Source organism: Bubalus kerabau, chromosome 10, assembly GCF_029407905.1.
Source record: "Bubalus kerabau isolate K-KA32 ecotype Philippines breed swamp buffalo chromosome 10, PCC_UOA_SB_1v2, whole genome shotgun sequence".
In the NCBI taxonomy this organism is placed as follows: Eukaryota; Metazoa; Chordata; class Mammalia; order Artiodactyla; family Bovidae; genus Bubalus; species Bubalus kerabau.
This window is the reverse complement of record NC_073633.1, coordinates 83,497,029-83,517,638: the sequence shown is the minus strand read 5'-3', so window position 1 is coordinate 83,517,638 and position 20,610 is coordinate 83,497,029. Positions and strand designations below refer to the sequence as shown.

The 20,610-nt window shown below is 38.0% G+C and overlaps 1 protein-coding gene and 2 long non-coding RNA genes across 11 annotated transcripts in view; 1 reads left to right on the top strand and 2 right to left on the bottom strand.

Annotated features, from left to right (window-relative positions):
* Nucleotides 1-18,423, bottom strand: part of GPHN (gephyrin) — a 526,998-nt gene extending 508,575 nt beyond the window's left edge. For all 8 annotated transcript variants that reach the window (XM_055538377.1, XM_055538378.1, XM_055538379.1 and 5 more), the window contains exon 1: nt 18,056-18,423. In XM_055538377.1, the coding sequence (XP_055394352.1) occupies nt 18,056-18,119 (64 nt within the window). In that variant the 5' untranslated portion in view covers nt 18,120-18,423. The remainder of the gene's footprint in view (nt 1-18,055) is intronic.
* On the bottom strand, nt 1,297-7,888 carry LOC129621694 (uncharacterized). The gene is made up of 2 exons (XR_008699621.1): nt 7,125-7,888; nt 1,297-2,733 (listed from the first exon to the last, which is right to left on the bottom strand). It is a non-coding gene; the product is annotated as an uncharacterized LOC129621694 (long non-coding RNA).
* On the top strand, nt 18,172-19,436 carry LOC129621691 (uncharacterized). Of its 2 annotated transcripts, none has more exons than XR_008699618.1 (2): nt 18,172-18,288; nt 18,995-19,436. It is a non-coding gene; the product is annotated as an uncharacterized LOC129621691 (long non-coding RNA). The 2 variants fall into 2 exon arrangements; XR_008699617.1 differs by lacking the exon at nt 18,172-18,288 and adding an exon at nt 18,762-18,901.
* The last annotated feature ends 1,174 nt before the right edge of the window (nt 19,437-20,610 follow it).

Sequence of the window (20,610 nt, the reverse complement as noted above, 5' to 3'; positions counted from 1 at the left end):
TTTGTCCATGGAATTCTCCAGGCCATAATACTGGAGTGGGTAGCCTTTCCCTTCTCCAGGGGATCTTTCCAACACAGGGATCAAACCCGGGTTTCCTGCATTGTAGGCAGATGCTTTGCCATCTGAGCCACCAGGGAAGCCCCTATTAGCCTTTGTCCTGCTTTATTTTGTATTTCAAGGCCAAATTTGCCTGTTACTCCAAGTATCTCTTGACCTCCTACTTTTGCATTCCAATCCCCTATGATGAAAAGCATATCTTTTGTTGGTGTTAGTTCTAGAAGGTCTTGTAGGTCTTCACAGAACCATTCAACTTCAGCTTCTTTGGCATTAATGGTTGAGACATAGACTTGGATTACTGTGGTACTGAATGATTTGCCTTGGAAACAAACAGAGATCCTTCTGTTGTTTTTGAGATTGCACTCAAGTACTGCATTTCAGACTCTGCTGCTAACTATGAGAGCTACTCCATTTCTTCTAAGGGATTCTTGCCCACAGATAGAAGATACAACGGTCATGTGAATTAAATACACTCATTCCCATCCATTTTAGTTCACCGATTCCTAAAATGTCAATGTTCACTCTTGCCATCTCCTGCTTGATCACATCCTATTTACCTTGATTCCTGGACCTAACATTCCAGATTTCTATGCGATACTGTTCTTTACAGCATCAGACTTTACTTTCACTACCAGGCTCAGCCACAACTGACTGTAATTTCCACTCTGGCTTAGCCTCTTCATTTTTTCTGGAGCTATTTCTTCTACTCTGCCCTAGTAGCATATTGGACACTAACTGCGGTGTTTCCTTGTCATATCTTTTTTTGCCTTTTCATAGTGTTCATGGGGTTCTCAAGGCAAGATGATTGGAGTGGTTTTCTACTGTCTTCTTCAGTGGACCACTTTCTGACAAAAGAGTATAAAAAGGCAATAAAAGAATGAAAGACTCTATATTGTAACATGCCAATTCTCTGAAAGCTGATCTACAGTTTCAATACAATCCTAGTCATAATACCTATAGGTTTTTAGAATTGTAATCTGTTTCTAAATACATATAATACAAATGATGGAGTACAACCTCCCCCCCAAAATAAAGTTGAAGAAAAACTTAAGAAAATTTATACTACTAGATATCAAGACTTAGTATAAAGCTATAGTAATTAGGATATGGTAACACTGGTACAAAGACACACAAACAGACCAATGGAACAGAAACACTCTAGGAACAAATCTGTCTGATTTATATCAAAGGTACTCTATAATTTAGTGGGAAAAGGATTTTTTTTTTTTACAAAAAATGGTGCTAGATCAACTGGATAGTCATATGTTTTAAAAGAAAATTTTGATCTCTGCCTCATGTCATTCATACAAATTAATTTGAAATGTATCAGAACTTCAAGTGAAAGGGAAAGCAATAAAGCTCAAGAATATTTTGATGATCCTATAGTAGGCAAAGACTTTTTAAATAAGACACAAAAATCCACTAAAGATAAAAATAAAGTTTAATAAATTAAACTTCATTAATAATAAGAATTTTTATTTATTAAAATACTCTATTGCTGCTGCTGCTGCTGCTAAGTCACTTCAGTTGTGTCCGACTCTGTGTGACCCCATAGATGGCAGCCCACTAGGCTCCCCCATCCCTGGGATTCTCCAGGCAAGAACACTGGAGTGGGTTGCCATTTCCTTCTCCAATGCATGAAAGTGAAAAATGAAAGTGAAGTCGCTCAGTCGTGTCCAACCCTCAGCAACTCCATGGACTGCAGCCTTCCAGGCTCCTCCTTCCATGGGATTTTCCAGGCAAGGGTACTGGAGTGGGGTGCCATTGCCTTCTCTGAAAAGACTCTATTAAGAGAGTGAAAAGACTAGCCAAAGAGTGGGAGAAGATAATTACTATACATATACCCAGAGTTCCCATATTCAGAATTACAAAGAATTCCTACAAATCTGTAAGACAAAGACAGCCCTATTAAAAATGTTTATTTTTAAAATTAATATATTAAAAAGGGCTCAACATCATTTTTTATTTGGGAAATATAAATTAGAAATCACTACACACTGACCCCAGAATGGTCAAAACTGAAAAGACTGACAATAAGAAATTTTGACAAGGATGTAGAGCAATGAAACTTTCCTCCATTACTGGCAGGGACAGAAAAATGGTACATCTTTTGGAAAAACAGTTAACTCAGAAATTCTACACCGAGAATAGAGACAATATATGTATCCAAAAAATTTATATGAGAATATTCATGACAGCTTTATTAATAATAGTAAAAAACTAGAAACAATTCAAATGTCCATAAATAGAAAAATAACAATCCAATTCATTCAGTGGAATACCACATATTAATAAAAAGAATGAATAACTGCTACACACAACAATGAGGATAGTATCATAGACATAATGATGAATGACAGAAGTCATTATATAAAGTTCAAGAACAGGCATAATTAATCCTTTACAATAAAAATCAGAATAGTGATTATTTGAGGGTGGCAGAGGAATTAGATATTAACTAGTAAAAGGCATAGGGCTTCCCTGGTGGCTCAGTGGTAAAGAACCCATCTGCCAATGCAGGAGACTCGGGTTCAATCCTTGGGTCAGGAAGATGCCCTGGAGAAGGAAGTGACAACCTACTCCAGTATTCTTTGGGCTTCACTGATAGCTCAGCTGGTAAAGAATTCGCCTGCAATGTAGGAGACCCCGGTTCAATTCTTGGGTCGGGAAGATCCCCTGGAGAGGGCATAATAAAAGGCATGGAGGAAAATTCTGGACTGCTGGAAATGTTCATGGGTGATACTTACAAGGATCTATACATATGAAAAATTCATGATACTGTATAATTAACATTTGTGCATTTTACTGTATATATATCTCAGATTCTAAAACTTCTACACTACATAATTCAAATAGAATATTTGGGACAAATCTTACTACAAAGGATACACCATATAATGTATTTTAATACCCAAGACTAGGAGTAAAGTAGCCTGGATTTTAGCTCCAACTCTATCATTCAGATGTGTAACATTAAATAAGTCATTTAACTGCGTCTTAGTTTCTTTATACACTACAGTGGGTTAGTACAGATAATCCTTAAAGTTCTTTCTAAATCCAAAAATCTGAGTCTTTAAGATAAATTGTTTAATTTAAAAAATCAAATTTCAAACTACTACAGAGTCACCTAAAGCCCGAATGTAGCAAAACCTAATTAGCTCTTGTAATTCTAACTGAAACAGGTTAAAAGAAGTACATGCTGCTGTTTATTCTGAATCCTCTATACTTATATTTAAGCTCATCTACTTAAGTCAAGACATTCTGGAGCCACCCCTTCTGGTGTCACCCAAGAAACCTGACAGCCAGATTACCTTTCCTTGTTTTCCCAAGGATGAGTTATTCATTCTTCCAGGCCTCAAACACTATCTCCTTTAAAATACCATCCCCTCCTACAGCCACTCAGTCAAAAGTAATTGTTCCTTCCTCTGTGCACCCACAGTATGCTGCTTGAACTTCTATTATAGCTCTTATTTCATTCTGTATTACTGCATTCTGTTCCTTGCATTCTTGTATACAATTACACCCTTTCCAGAAGTATATACTTTCTCAGCTAACCATATCATTCAAATCAAACTCAGAAATCAATGAATAACAGTATAGTAAGATCACCTTCATATCTGATTCTATGTTAATGGCGGCAAAGTGAAACAACAGATACTAAATGCTGCTGTCCTCTACTCAGTGCAAGAAGAAATTACAACGAATATTCAAATACTGAACTAATTCAGTCTGATCTCCAATAGAACAATAAAATAAACAAAGGCGGATAGGTGAATAAAATAGCAAATCAGGCCTGAAATGGGGAAACAAATTATTTATTAAAATAATCCCCAAATTATCTTATGTCAGGAAATAGTTGATTAGGGAGAAAGCAAGCAAACTACTTAGTGGTTAAATATTTAGTATCCCTTTTCTGTTAATTGACCCTACTCCTGTCCATATATTTGGTACAACATAACCTCTATGCTCTGATCACAGATGATTGGTCCAGAACAAAGTTCTTCCTGAAATATTTTAGAAACACAACCAGGAAAATAAAGTTAGTCCTTCTCTGAATGACTGAAATGGGAAGATCTAAACAACACAAGAATAGTCAATGGTAGTGTTTTTTCCATTATGAAAAAGGTAGAGCTGTCTTAAGACAAAATGGAGCTTACTTTACAGAGTGAAGCAAAAACAAAAAACAGTTGTGAGGACCTTCAAACCCTGGGTCCAAAATTTCTAGCACCACATCCCATGTTTAGGCTCTGTGAAATATGACACTCCATTATTCTTACAATAAATTTGCCCTTTACTAAAGCTAGTCCATTTGAATTGTCACTTGCAACCAAAACAATCCTGCAATAGACTGTTATTTTGATGATCCCAAATTTATCGTGCTTCCTAGTTTTCCTAGTCTCTTTCCACAGTGACTCTGGGCTGAGCCTCTGACTATGTTGATCAAAAGAATAAGGTTGGAAGTGAGGCTCTGCCAATTTCAAGCCTACCCCTTAATTGTCCTGGCAGCTCTGTTTCTTTCCTTTCACAATGCTTGCTCTTGGAATACTTGTTGGAACTCAGCCGTCACACCATGAGGCTAATGAATCAGACATGTGGAGAAATCCACATGCAGGAGAACCAAGACCCTGGACAACAGTCCCAATCAAGCCTCCAGATGACTGCAGACAGACCAGAGCCCTGACCAATGCCACGTAAAGCAGAACTACTGAGCTAATTCACAGAAATGTGAGAAACATTAAACTGTAGTTTTAAACCACAAAAGTTGTGGTGGTTTACAGGGCAAATAAAGTTTGACTCACATGCAGGTAACTTAAAATTATACTTTCCTAACAGAGACTATGTCTTTCAGCATGGATTGGGAAGCTATAGCGCCTTTGGGCCAACCCTGGACAACTGACTGTTTTTGTAAATAAAGTTTTACTGAAACACAGTCATGCTCATTTATTTACATATTATCTATGGCTACTTTTATACTATGAGGGCAGAGCTGAGTAGCTGTGACATAAATCATATAGCTGGCAGAGCCTAAAATATTTATTATCTGGCCCTTTACAGAAAAAGTTTAGTAAACCCTGTCATGCACTGCTTGGTAAGTGTTTTAATACATAAATGACTAAAACTGTAAACGTACTTTACAACCCACTCCTCATACCTAAAAGATGACACTGTAAACATTCAGTAGCTTTAGCTTAACAAAACACATGGCACGTATTTGCCAAAGGCTGAATGTTTGTGTCCAGCCTTCCAAATTCACATGCTGAAACGATTCCCCTAGTTAGTGGTGTCTGGATGTGGGGCCTTTGGGAGGTGATTAGGTCATGAGGACCTAGCCCTCGTGAGTGAGATCAGTACCGTTAAAGAGAGACTCAGAAAGTCCCCTCCCCATTTCTGCAGTGTGAGGAAACTGAGAAGATGGCTATCTAGGAACCATGAAGTAGGCCCTCGCTGGACACTGAAGCTGATGGTAACTTGATCTTAAACTTCCCAGACTCCACAACTGTAAGAAATAAATTTCTGTTGTTTATAAGCTACCCAGTCTATAGCACTTTGCTATGGCAATCCAAGCAGACTTAAGACAGTTACTGAATTGGACTGCACTGCCTGTTAACAAGTCAGGCTATGGTCAAACTAACAGATTAATTAATAGGAAATGACAGGCCAGGAAAACAACAGTAATAAAATCAAATCTATAACTATTTAACTAAAGTTCCTACTTATGGGGATAGGAGGGTCCTTATTTCAAGTTTCTCATGTATTAGATAGGACCCACTTCTGAATTGCATTCAAAATCAGAAAGGAATGAATGTTTCATTATGATGCATAATTGGCAATTTTTCAATTAATAATGCTTCATAGATGTGTCTGCAGGAAAAAAATGGAAAATCCAAGTCCAGTATCGACATAATGATTCTCAAACCTTCCTGCCTAAAATCATCTTTGACAATGCTTTAAATTTTATAGATTTTCTTTTGGTATCTGGTACTTTATAAAGTATCTTTCACCTTTTATATGTAATATTCATTTGTCTTATGTCCCTAGTCAACCCAAACACAGCAAAGTCTAGGCTTTGTTTGGCTCACTGTCCCTGGGGTTTACTATTTTCCTTATATATCAATTAAAACTCTTGTATAAATCAACTATTATCTAATATAGTTTCATTTTGCTATCACTTTATTATCCTGTATTACTGCCTCACTTAACATTTAACACCACTGTATAACATTTAAAACTCTTCCACCTTCTTAACTACAGTATAGTATCCCATAACTACAATACGAACCTACCTGTATATAGAGGCAGTTTTCTCTACAGATCTTAACAAGCCTTAGAGACTATTAGAAGCAGTTTCCCATATATACTTTAAACCTATGCCTCAAAAATCTCAAATATTTGTCCTTAGTTATCACACTACAAACAGCATCTTCTGACTCTTAACAACACCAAAATTAAGCTAGAAAATAAGACTCTAGATCAAGCAAATCCCCAGTATAGTACTGATCTTTAATGATGCTCCTTAAATAAGATAAAACAGAAAAACAGCATGAAAATTAATCATGATTGGGTCATATAGCTAAATGTTACATTGTTTGCTTTCTATTATCATATTTGTAATGGTAATTAGACTCAAATTTATTATAATATATAACAAACATGTAATGATTATTTATTATGTGGGCACACTCACTCAACATTTACATTTATTATTTCACTTACCAAACCAACCCTCTTAGGCAAGCAATGGATTGTTCCTCATTTCATGGGATGAGAAAACTGAAGCTTACAGAAGTAATTCTGAAAACTTCACTTAACTCAGGTATAAACCCAGGCATGAACCTAAAGCATAATACTGTTCATTGAAGTTATATGTCTTCTTTTTACAATAGCTTCATTTTAAATATTTAACAGCAAAATAATCATAATATTTGTGGGGCTTGCTAATTTTTGCTTTCCAGGTCTCTGGCATATCACTACAATTTAAATTTAAAAGGAAAAAGGTACTATTTCAAAACCTCTTAACCACTATTACCCTTCTAAGCTTGACTGTGTGAATCAGTTGTTATACTTACATGTATATAATTTGTATTCTAAATCTTCAGTGTCTTGCAATATGAACTCTCTGTAGCATGTGACAGTGAATGAAATAAAACTGTATATACTCTGCAATGGAAGTAACAGACATTATTTCCATTTACAGTTGGTATGAATGTCAGTGTCTTTTTCCAGCAGTTTTCCTGTTTGAAGCAGGGAAGGCATTTCAAATAAATAATTTTGCTGTCAGTAACAAACTGTAGATAACGTGACTACTAGCAGTGAGAGTATGGTAAACATGAGCTATGTTCCTGAGATTGAGATTATTAAGATTTTAGAGCTGAAGGAGACTTTAGAAAGCATCTCTTCATCTTTACATTTACAGATAATGATACCAAACACTCAATGGAAAAATCCAAAATAGAACTTATTCCAATGTTCTTTCCCCATACAGTAGTAACAGAATCAAGACTGGCTGCTGCTATCACAGATTTTCTGAATAAAATAATACATTCAGCCAATCCTTTAATGTTGAAAGAAGAAGAAAAAAGAGATGATAACTGGGAAATACACACATATACACTTTAAGGCAAAAAGAATTAATTTTCATAGTAGTGATTACTGTTGGAAACCACTATTTCTACAGCAAAAAGCTAAAATATTAATAATACAAAGGTGTTATACAGACTTCCAAAAGATCATTTTCAGGACAAAGACCATTATTTCCCAAATAAGTGTTAAACAGAATTCTGCTTTGTCTTGAAACAGCATTCCATCTTCAAAAAGTTTTGGCAACACGAGACTAAATAACGTTCAACAGGCTCCACAACTGCAGTATCACTCACATCTTTAATATGCTCTGCTGCTGCTGCTAAGTCGCTTCAGTCATGTCCGACTCTGTGCGACCCCATAGACGGCAGCCCACCAGGCTCCGCCATCCCTGGGATTCTCCAGGCAAGAACACTGGAGTGGGTTGCCATTTCCTTCTCCAGTGCATGAAAGTGAAAAGTGAAAGGGAAGTCACTCTAGTATACTGTTAATCTTCATAAGGAGGGATATATTATACAGCACTTTCCAAATTTATTTAATCACAATAAAAGCTCTTAATATCATACCTATTATAACATTTCCCAAAGAAGTGCTACTAGAACATAACTTAGGAAACACTGGAAGGGATCATTTGAAGAAAAAGAAAACTAAAGACTCATAACTGAACAAAACTTTAAATAAAGCAATATAAAAGAGCTGTTGCAAAAACTAGCAAGATCTTACTGTTACATGCATGTGCTGTGCTTAGTCGCTCAGTCCTGACTCTTTGTGACACCCCCAAACACCCCCAAGCCCCCCATCCACCACTGTCTGTAGCCCTCATGGCCCCTTTGCTCCTTTGTCCATGGGATTTTCTGGGCAAGAATACTGGAGTGGGTTGACATTTCCTCCCTCAGGAGATCTTCCCAACCCAGACATCAAACCCTCATCTCCTGTGTCTCCTGCACTGCAGGCAGATTCTTTACTGCTGAGCAACTTGGGACTCCTAATACATGTATATAATTCAAGAAAGAGTTGTATCTCAAAAGAACTCATAAAGATTAAAAAGATAATACCAAATGAAGGTGAGAATATTCATTACAATTAGTACAAACTTGTCTTCCAAAAAGGGTGTAATTTTTAACAAAATTTTTAAAAGCAGATACTGTTTACCCAAAAATTATATTTACAGTAATGAATCTTACATTAAAAAAAACTCACAAATATGCAATAATAAATGTACCATGTTATCATCTACAGCATTTGACACATGAAAAATTAGAAACCTCTATGTCCATCAATTGAGGATTGATTAAATATAGTGAAACCTATGATGATATATAACAAACATTAAAAAGAAAGATGTGCATCTCTTTGAACTATTAAATGCCAAGGAATATACTGTAGTGGTTAAGAGCTTTACTCTAGGAACAGCCTCTGTGTGTGCGCTTAGTCACTCAGTCGTGTCTGATTCTTTGTGACCCCATGGACTACAGTCCACCAGGTTCCTCTGTCCACGGAGTTTCCCAGGCAAGAATACTGCAGTGGGTAGCCATTCACTTCCCCAGAGATCTTCCTGATCCAGGGATCAAACCCGGATCTCCTGCACTGCAGGCAGATTCTTTACTGTCCGAGCTGCCAGGGAAGCCCTAGGAACAGTTCAACTCAGTTTGGCCTTTTCTCAACATGGCCTCTTATTACAGTAATTTGAGCAAATTACTTAATCTCTCTCTGCTACAATTTCTTCTAATGTAAAATTGCGATATTGATACTATGATGAGGATTAAATAAATTAATAGGTTCTATGGCAGGCTCTAGAAAATTATCTCATACTTGGTAACTCTCAATTAACCTTGTATTATTATTTCCAGTAACATGAAAAGTTGTCCGAACTACGATGAAAAAAGAGGAAGGTACAGAATACATACGAGTAAAGATCACAAACTCAAACACCAGGCAAGGCAGGTAACAAACAGGTTAAGTGGGAATTGTGGGAAACTGGAGAATACATGCCCTATCTCAAGAGGACAGCTACGCTAACCAACTACTGTCCTATGGGAAGAGATTAGAGCATTGCTGATCTTAAAAAACTAAAAATACAGGTTAATATAAAATGTCTTTTGTAATATTAGAAAGATACTTTTTTGTAAAGACACAGTATGGGCCTAATGAAACGTTGTACTGGTTAGTTATGATCCACAGTCTACCACTGACTGCAGATGAGAAGCTAGAAGTAGGGAAGGGGGCAAGTGTGTAAAGTCACAGCAGAAAAGAAAACACTATAGAGAACTATAGTACCATACACCACAATAAAAGGTATTCAGAATAGAATACAGAAATATAGTTGCTCAGAGTATAGTCGGGCCTGTGCTTGAATTCTGGCAGGGCCACAGGTGCAACCTTAAGCAAGTTATCTCACCTCTATTTCTCAGGCAGAATAAAAAGGAATAATGTATTTCCTTATAAAGGCTATAAAGAGTAAATAACACGTGCTAAGTGCTAAGCACAAACAGGACATATTTATGCCATATAACTATATATGTAAATATATATAAACTCAACAGATGTTAGCTATAATTACTTAAACCTGATTAAATAAGATAATTAAATTATGTTCAATACTTTTGACCTTAGAAAGCAGAAAATATGTAATGGTTTAAAAATTTGTATCAAAAAAGGTTTAACATTATACTTATCCACATCAAATAAAATACAGAAGCACTTTATTCCTCAAAATGCAACATAAATGCAACATGATTTGTCAGAATCTAACTTGACTAAATAGTGTGTTTCTGTTGGTACTAAAATATAATCTCCAAGAGGATGACTATGTCTGTCTTACTCACTGTGGTATCCCTCACTGTAGCACAGAGCCAAGCACATAGTAGGTACTGAGTATTGGATACACTGTTTTCTGTCTCCCTCACAGTAACTGGATAAGCTAAGCATAATTTCTCCCATTCAAAGCTAAGGAAATTAAGGTAAAATGCAGTTGTCTTGAAAGTGGTAAAAGATGTAGAACTTTTGACTCCTATTTTATGCTTTTTTGTCTATCAGAATTAACTTCAAAATAACAGCATTTTCAGAATCTTTCATCTATAATTTCAATTTTTATTTTTTAAAATAACAGTTTAAAAAACCACTCTAAAATAACTCTTACACAGATTATGCCCATCAACTTAATTATATAAAAATCAGAAAATGTATAAACACATAAGAAAAAATAAAACTATATAAATAATATATTAAATTTTATAGTATGAAATATCTCAAATACACATCATTGATATCATCCTGTCAACAGTAATAAATGTATGGAAAAATACTAAACCCCACTCCACTTACCCTGAACTATCTTTTTAGTAATAATAGTGAAGTTCTTGTTTATCTAAACGTTGCTGAGCTACTGTTTCCTAAACTACTAAGTGTCACACCATCTAGTTTTTCTTTTTTAACATCATTGATACTTCATTTATATTAATGAAATACTTCATTAATAGATCCTATAACAAAAGGGCAAAGAAGTGAAGAACACAATCACCTGTTTCAAAAACTGTAAAATCTACTTTAAATAAGATATTTATATATGAAGCTATTAGCAAATTGCACCAAAATAGCATATGAAGAGGAAAGAAGATTATTGAGTACACAATTAACACTTGAAAAATAACAGTTTGAACTGCACCAATCCACTTACACGTAGGATTTTTTTTTTTTTTTTTGCGTAAGTACTGTAGTACTACATGATCCAAGGTTGGTTCAATCGACAGAACCTTGGATAGGGGAGAATCAGAGAAGACAGACTACAAAGCTTACCGGTTGTGGACTGTGGGGGAAGTAGGGGCAAGTGATGGTATCCCTACTCACCCCTTCCACATTTTTAAAGAGTTGACTGTATAATCCAAGTTAGACATATATGGTAGAATTTTCACATACATTATCTCAGTTCTTAACAACCCTGTGAAGTAAGCATCACTACATTCATTCTGGAGAAGGAAACTGAAATTCAGAGAGGTCAAATGAGCTTCCCAAAATAAAGGGCAAATCAGAGTTTGAAATACAAGTCTGACTCCAAAGTCTTTTTTTTTTTTCTTTAAACTACATCTTGCAGCCTCCCACAAGTACATGATTATAGGGTATAGCAACATTTATAAACATTACAAGAAAACAAAGATATTATCATAGAGAATAATTCCTAGGAAAGATTCTGTTGAGGAAATGAAGTGTGAGCTGAGTCTGAAATTAAATGTAAAACTGAAACCACTGTTAATTTTGTGAGTGATACCACAAAAACCTCTAGAAGAAAAAAAATCTAAATATTTTCCCTTAGGCTTATGCTGACAATGTAATCACTGAATTTTTTCATCTTTTCTTCCATTTCTTATTCTCTTGTATTTTCAATGTATAATCTACCCCTCCCCCATAATGATTCCCATTAAAAAGACAAAAAAAAAAAAAACAACCCAAAAAACTAAGCCTGCTATCCAACATTTCTCTTTCCAGCTAGTCAAGATACTAAATGATAGAAACATATATTGCCATAAGAGCCTCTTTCATGTTAATAGTGAGAAAAGCTGAGAGAACTTCACTGGCCAGACTAACATTAGATAAGGAGTCTTCAAGAGTTCTTGCTATGGCCCCACACTCCTTAATTTTTCCTCACCAATGCACCAATAACAGAAAAACAATGAGGTCTGGAATTATATAATAGGTTCACTTGAAATTTCTTTGAAGTTTAATTTTATCTAAAAGCTCCTTCAAAATTCTACATTCGTGCCTGATTTACTCATGCTTACTGTAGTATTAAATTGGTTTAAATACGACATTCTAAAATTGATATTTTAGATAAATTTTGATCTAAAAATTTGTATTTCAGGAAATCGATATTTCAGGAATTATTATGTTTGTTTCCATAGCTTAGATTCTAAGGCTTAGAATCACTAGAGTATCCGTGTTCAATGTCATGTGTCCCAACTTGGAGAAACAGGGCACAAATTGTGTAATGCTCCTTTCACATTTCCTTGCTCCTTTATTTTTCAAATGAAGACATTTTTTAAAGCATAATAAATTTAACTCCATTTTTTTCAAAATGTATACTTACTGGCAAAACTGTTGTAAAAGTTGTTGCGGTTATTTAATTACAACATCTTCAAGCAGTTCTACATACTCAGTTTAAACTGATTAAGTACAAATTCACTTATAAACTCATTAAACCACCTGGATGGAATCTCTACATCACAATTACTCATTAGACATTTGCTCTTTCGAGAGGTCACTCAAAAATTAAGTAACGTTGCATGCTATTCATATTAACAACAGATCCAATTACTTTTAAACAAGTTAAATAATCTGTTTTTCTTCTCTACCTAGATGTGAAGGAAGATATCCCTTGTGGTTTCATTATTTGCTTTCTCAGGATTTCCTTATTTTAACATCTCAAATTCCAAATAAGCTTAGTTTTTCAATCTTATTTACAATTGCCAAGTATAAACTTTATCTATTTTACTATTTCAAAAAAGCACCCCATTCACCTTAACCAGGAATCTATCACCAGTAAGAGAAAAACAGATTCATTCATCATTTCCTCCCCAATAACAGGCTGCTGATTCTCCACCACACACCCCAGTTAAAGTCAAATAATCATAAGTATCTTTAATACAATTAAAACTCTTAACTAAGTTTGTGTACTACTAGTTTATAAAGTCTTTGATCAAAGGTAATAGTATTAAATGTATTCAACAGTAACTAATGTAATGATTTCTTAATCACTAATACATTGCTTCCAATCAGAAATTCATGAAGGAATGACCTAGTTTGAGAAATAAGCTTCTTTTTAATAAGTCATACAGATCAATATTGGTATGCTTGACAGTACGCACAATTCCATTTTGTAGGATACAGATTTTGTTTGTGATAGTGATTTGCCTTACTTAATGACAGCATTTACTCTCAAAAGATATATTTATATATCTTTATCAATAAATGGGCTTTTCAGAAAATAATAATGACACACATAATATACAAAGATAGGCATGAGGAATGAAATGAAATAAATGAATGAACAATTCCAGAGTCATATGATTATTAAATCCTTGGCTTAGAACTGGTTTTCTTAATACGTAGATTTTAGTTATAAATGACTGAAATACTCCCTAAATGTAACTAATATTTTAGTTTCTAGTTTACAATTAGTCTTTCATCTAATCTCTATTATCTAGTCTTATATATGTCTAATATCTCTTACTGATTACAAATCTACAACTTAGTGCAATAAAATGTACATTATTAGAGCAAAACCATTATTTTAAAATCCCCTTTCCCAAGTATTTGCCTCTTTTTCTCATCCATGTCACTATCAGTGAAAATTTAAGTAATGGATTATTATCTTTAGCTAAGTGCTCTGGTATACCAAACATCAGCAGTGGCTAGCTAATATGATACTAAACAGCCAATGGAGCATAATCTATTCCTGTATCACAAACATATATGTACTCTATTTTCCTGATGTTTCCACGGAGCTTATAGAGGTAGAAGTAGTCTACTTCCCTAATAAACAGCTTCTTCAGAAATAGGGGGGGAAAAGGTGAAAAGTGACACATTTAATATAGTGAACCTGCTGTGTAATTGTTAAGACTGACTGTAAGTATAATTACTACTGAAGTTGTAAAAAAAAAAAGAAAAAAGAAAAATTCTTACATCTGTCCTACATGTCATTTCTGGTCTCAAAGCAACAGATACTTGTTTACTTGCCTCATGTTATTCATCATCACATTGTCTTTAGTCTTAGAGAACATCAGAAATTGATATATTAAAAACTAGCTCTCAGATTACTAAAGATCATATAACTTTCATTTCTAACAAATCAACATAAAAAATTACTAATAAAGATACTGCTTTTGCAGATGGACAATAATCTTCAACATAAAATGTTTCCATGATAACCTATGTAAATGTTCCCTTTTTCCTGACCAAAAAATAATGTAACTAAAATATCCATGTTACATTAATTATCATACTGATTTCCAAGTTCTGAATGATTCAAGATAGTGATACAAAAAAGAAATACCTTTGCTAAATATTTTCCTACTATATTCTTTCAAAATTCTAACAGTTAATTGATTTGATAGTTTCAATAGCTGCGTACCATATTTCCTAAATTTATAGCTGAGACAGGATTACAAAAACATCTAGAAAATGAAAAGTTTCAAAATGGTACAAAAATTATCTTTCAAGAGATTATCAAAGATGTCACAAAGAAGTCAATTAAAGGTTTTAGAAATGACAACACAATTCACCAAAATACTAACATATTGTAAAATGTGTGTATTTCCTCTAAAATATGTAAAACCTCTCTAAAACAGACTTAGATAAATTACTTAAAATCACTATTATGAAACACGAAGAGGACATTTTCTAAAACAAGCCCTCCACCTTTAAGAGAGCCACAAATTATAACTCAAGAAACATGGTTTCAAGTGTGGCCTCAATTCAATTTTCTTAAGTGTGATATCATAGTATCTGCTTAAGTTCAGTAAAGAATAATTTTACATAGTAAAATTCCAATACTTGGAAGTTATACAAGACAAAATTGTGCAAAATGGTTTTATTTTTGTAGGTTTTCATTGTGTGTGGCATGTTAAGATCACAAATATTAAGCTATTCGTAGTAAAATCCACTATTCACAAACAGAGCGGGTGCTGTTCCTCTGATTCTTCTCCATGTTTCCAGGCTCTAACATAGCAGACAATATTTGTTTCAATAATTTTAAGTAAAAATCTCTCCGAATTATTTCTGACTTCAAATACCCATTTTATCACCAAATCCTACTGTCTTGTTACCATTTCTCCCAAATGTGCATCTTCCTTTTCACTCCTTCAGCTATATCCTTATTCCTGACCCTACACTTTCCCCCCCTAAACTACTGTACTTCATTTTCATGAGATAGTTTGACAGTCTATTAATAGTCTTTAATTCCACTGCCAAAGTTATCTTCTCTCATTGACATTCTGCTTGTGCCACCTACCTATCCTACCTAGGCATTCCAGGGCCTTTGCATTACATTTTTATTCTGCTCAAGAGCCTCAACCTCAGCAACATATTCATTTATAAGGCTGCCACTGAACTGACTTTCAACTCCCCTTAAAAATGTCAGTTTCTTCTTACCACTCATAAACATAACAAAGTCTCTCTTTAAGTAATCACATTTGCTCCTAATCCATCTGAATAATGAATACCTTTTACATTTAGTTTTCAATCACACAAGTAATTTATTTAGACAATTTCAGTACAGTAATTACATACAATGCTTATTTGTTTGCATATCAATGTCATCCCTATTGGACTGCAGAGACACAGATAAGGGCTGCACCTTTCAAAGCATTCTGTACAACAGCTATCTACTATGTCACTTGACTCAGGTAAGCTGATTCACTAAATAAAACTATCAGAGAAATCTTAAATAAACAATAAAAAAAAGTTTTTAAAAAAATCTCTATGGTTTAACTTGAAAGCATTTATGACCTTTCATTTCCGTGGACAGTTGACACACTTTGGTTTCTATTAAGCTTTACTCTTACTACTCTATTAATTTTAAATTCTAAAGTGAGAGTTGAGGGCTGATATACAGTATACAATTTTACACCCCGCAAAAAGACTCTAAAAATCAGCAATGTCAACGCCAAGATTTTTGAGTTACAACTGAATCTTCACACAAAGCAAGAGCTTCAGCACCAAAAGAAGCGAACAGCGCATCTTCTAATAGTGGGGGTGGGGGTGGTTTCCCTTCCCTGCAACAGATTCAGACTAGTTTCACTATAGCTGCTGCTGCTAAGTCGCTTCAGTCGAGTCCGACTCTGTGCGACCCCATAGACAGCAGCCCACCAGGCTCCGCCGTCCCTGGGATTCTCCAGGCAAGAACACTGGAGTGGGTTGCCATTTCCTTCTACAATGCATGAAAGTGAAAAGTGAAAGTGAAGTCGCTTACTATCGCAGGGGCTTTCAATGAGGAAAATTCAATAAATTACCATTAACATCTGGAAACAGTATCAGAGAAAGACGACCCAGTTAGTTAAAAGAGAACAAGGGGTACCACGAATATCTTCATAAAACTCAGCAGCCAATTAAGCTTTGCATTCTTTATTTTATCAACAGATTTTTCTCTGCCTAATAAAAATAATAAAGCAAGTCCCATTCAATTTAGTCCCTTCTCGAGCACCGTCTCAACCTGTCAGAATTTGACAAGGGGGGAAAAAAAAGACGTGTGTGTGTGTGGTGGGGCGGGGGGAAGGAGAGGGGGGAGAACACGAGGATTCCCGTCTACATCGCTTCTTTTTCCAAAATCAGTTAAGTCTTGGATTTCCTTCCCTCCGAACTAAGCTCTCAGGTTCCAAATATAGTTCTTTAACCCCCACCTCGCCACTCAATTACATAGAAACCTTACCAACTACAGAACCACAGCAGAAACCCCTACAAATCGGCTTGCTATTCATCTCAGAAGTCATGCCCTGCAGCAACTGCCTGTCGCCGAACTGAGGGATATTACCCAAATACAATGCAACGGAATCAGACATGCAGAGCACACACGGCTTCCGCGAGGGAGGGAAATGCGACCCGAGAAAAGTGCGCTCGTCACAAGCCTCTGGAGGGTGGGGGGAGGTCCCAGAAGGGAGGGGGACAGAAGAGCCCGAGTAGGGGAATCCTTCCCTCTCAAGTAGAAAGGCTGGATCCCCAGTCGCAGGCTACAGCCTTCCCTCTAAGAAAACGAAGAGGCGGGCAGAGGGCCCTCCACTTGGGAAGGCAGAATGCAAACACTTTCCGAGGTCCGGGTGGAAGCCGATCCCCACCTCCCGGGGTGGGGAACGAAGAGTGTCCCATGGGTGGCAAAGGGGATTCCCGGATCGCGAGGGGCAGCCTGAGACGGAGCAGAGTTTCGCCTAAAGAACACCCATGTCGTCTGTGGCTGGTGCCCCGCGAAAGCACTGCTAGAGCAGCGCGGGGCCGCCCAAGTAGGGGGAAGGGAAAAGAGGGAGGGGGTGGAAAAGGGATTTCCCCCCTCTCTGGGACAAGCAGTAGCCTAGGGAGAGCGCGGGCCAGCCGAGAGCGGCATGCTTCAGACTGCGGAGCCGAGATCCCGTCGCCTGCCAGGAGCCCCGCAGCGCCCGCCGCACCGGCCCCTCGGTCCCCAGGGGCCCAGGACTTCGGCTGCGAAGGCACTGGGGCCTGACATCCACGGGATCGGCCCAGCTCCCGGGGGACCCCGCGGGAACACCCCAACCTCCCAGCACCTCTCAGCGGTTGTAAAAACGTCCGCCCCCCGCCCCCCCGTCCCCTTCTTCTGCCTTCCCTTCTCCCGAGGCCGCAGAGAAGGGTCATCACAGGCAAGAAGCCTGAGGCAAGCCGGGGACAGCGGCCGCGACGGTCCTGGACCTCCTCCCCCGGTTACCTGTGAGGACTCCAACCCGGATTTGGTGGTCGTGGTTAGTAAGGATCATTCCCTCGGTCGCCATGTTTCCCAGCGCAGTCACCGCACTGACAGGAGCCGGGAGAAACCAGAGCCCGGAGCGCGCGGGCCGGGAGCGCGCTCGCTTTGGAGAGCGCGAGAGCGAGAGCGCCCGGGGAGCGCGAGCCGATCAGGGAAGGAGGGGGAGGCGGCCGAGTGCTCCGCGGCCTGCGCGAGTGAGAGGCCGGGCCCCGAGCGCGCGAGTCCGCGGGGGGATGGGGGGGCGGAGTCAGGGCGCGGGACCCCGACTTCGGGTCGCAGGCGAAGAGCTGCGGGTGGGGGACGCGGTGGCTACCCAGGGAGACCGCGCGGAGGCGTAGGAGCGAGGCGGAAGAGACTCGTGCCGCTCTGTAGAGCGCCAGACCCTGCGCGGCTAGCCGGCAGGAGACTGAAGGGAAAGGAGAGCACAAGCTCCCGAGATTGCGGGGGTGGACTCGGGCCAGGGGCGGAGCTACACCGCGAATCGTGGAACTCGTGGAGAGTGAGGGGAGGAGTGAGCGCTCGGTTGCGAAGTGCTGGGAGCGGGAAGGAGCCGGCCCAGCCCAACTGGACCGGGGAACGCTCCTGGGCGCGCGAGTAGCGCCGGATTGGCTAGGAGAACGCGGAGCGAGTGCGCGCGAGACACGAACGCAGGTTCCGCCGAGCCCCAGACAGAAGCAATCCCCTGCCGAGCCCGGCTCCTGGTCGTTTGTCAGCGACTCCGGCCGGCTTTTGGGGCTACCGAGCCCGCTTTCCCGAAGGAGAAAGAGAAAGGGCTCCAGGGAGCCTGGAAGTGCCTTAGAAAGCTGCGTGAGTGGCACAACCGCCAATTACTGTGACAGCCCGCGGTGAGCGAGGGAGGAGGTATCCTATCGTGCCTCATCTTCCCGCTTGCTTTTTTAGTCGACTCGACCTGCCGGAGGATTTCCCAACTCCAAGGCTGTTACCTACAGAAGGATCCTCACTAGCGAAGCTTAGGAGCCTGCGGCAGAGCCCCTTGAGAAAGAACAGGCTTCTGCTCCCCGCACTGTCCCATGGTTTTGTGGCTTCAGGCTTCTTCGCTAGAGGCTCTGCGTTTAGTTGAAAAACACCAATCTTAGACAATGAGATTAGAGAATGTTTTTCCCACCTGAGCTACAATCACAAAGCTGGAAATAGAACCCCGGTGGTGGCAATTTTCATTTCAGTATTTGTGGGATGTGAAATTACCATGAAAATGGGTTTTGTTGACACTTATCTTCATGTGTCTTTCATGAAGTGTTATTAATCACCTGTGGCTGTTTCACATCGGTTTCTTAGTTCTTTCTAGCCCTTTCAACTTCTGAATAAAACATGTACACCCGTGTATGTATAGTTTTTCTTCTCAACAATAGTAAAACTGGGAAGCATAAAAAATGAAATATGTCCCCAAAAAGTATAATTATCATTTGTACACAATGAACATCTCAATTTGATGGTTATATGAGTTTTATTATGCCAACTAGAACGTGGGCTAATCTCTAACTGAAGATTCATATTACGTATTTCATTTTAAATAATGGGAGTACATAGGAGATGATGGGTGGAATTGAAGTAGAATAAAATTAATTAGCAAAATTACTTTTGAGTATGTAATGCTAGTATTTTTGACAGGATTTAAAAATGAAGCCAGATCATGATCCCACTTCCTATAATAATCTATCACCATAGAGCCTGGGAGCTTGTGGATTCTGAACCAGTTTAAATGAGAGGTATATATGGGAAGTATGTTTACTTTATTTCAAACAAAGATAAGCAAATGTTGGTTACTTTACTTTTCTATCTTTATTCCCTCTAAGGGCCCATAGTCTGAAATGATTTTAAAACGTCTTGTATTTATAGAGAAATTCTAATTCTGCCCACTATAGATTCTGTAACCTTAAATAAATTGGGGCCTTTTTCTACATCCTTTAAATAAATTGGTAGATAAGCACCCTTTCAATTTAGAGTATTCTGTTATTATTCATGGAAAGAAGCTGGCAATTTTGTTTCACAAGTAACAGAAAACAAGAGACTCTAAGAGCAGTGATGGTGAAATTCATTAAAATTTAATTGGGAAGGGTGAAGATGAATTAAGCCTTTTAAAGTATATGGAGGTTTGTTTGTTAAAACTACTAAAATTGTTGAAAAGTAATGTTAAAATAAAACTGGACAATTATAACAGATGCTTGTCTTTCAACAATTTTCCTCAAGTGTATTCATCTCTGCTGAATTTAGGAATCTGTAAAAAAAATTTATGCACACAACAAAATTTACACAGGAAAAGTCCAGCGACTTTACTGTCTAATGTGATTTTTTTCTTTTACTGCTGGCCCATTCCAGTATTCTTGCCTGGAGAATCCCAGGGATGGCGGAGCCTGGTGGGCTTCCGTCTATGGGGTCGCACAGAGTCAAACACGACTGAAGCGACGTAGCAGCAGCAGCAGCACTGAATGAATATTGGGCATGCACATGCTTCTTAACTCCATGTGACATTTCTTTAGAATTCATCCTGGAATCAA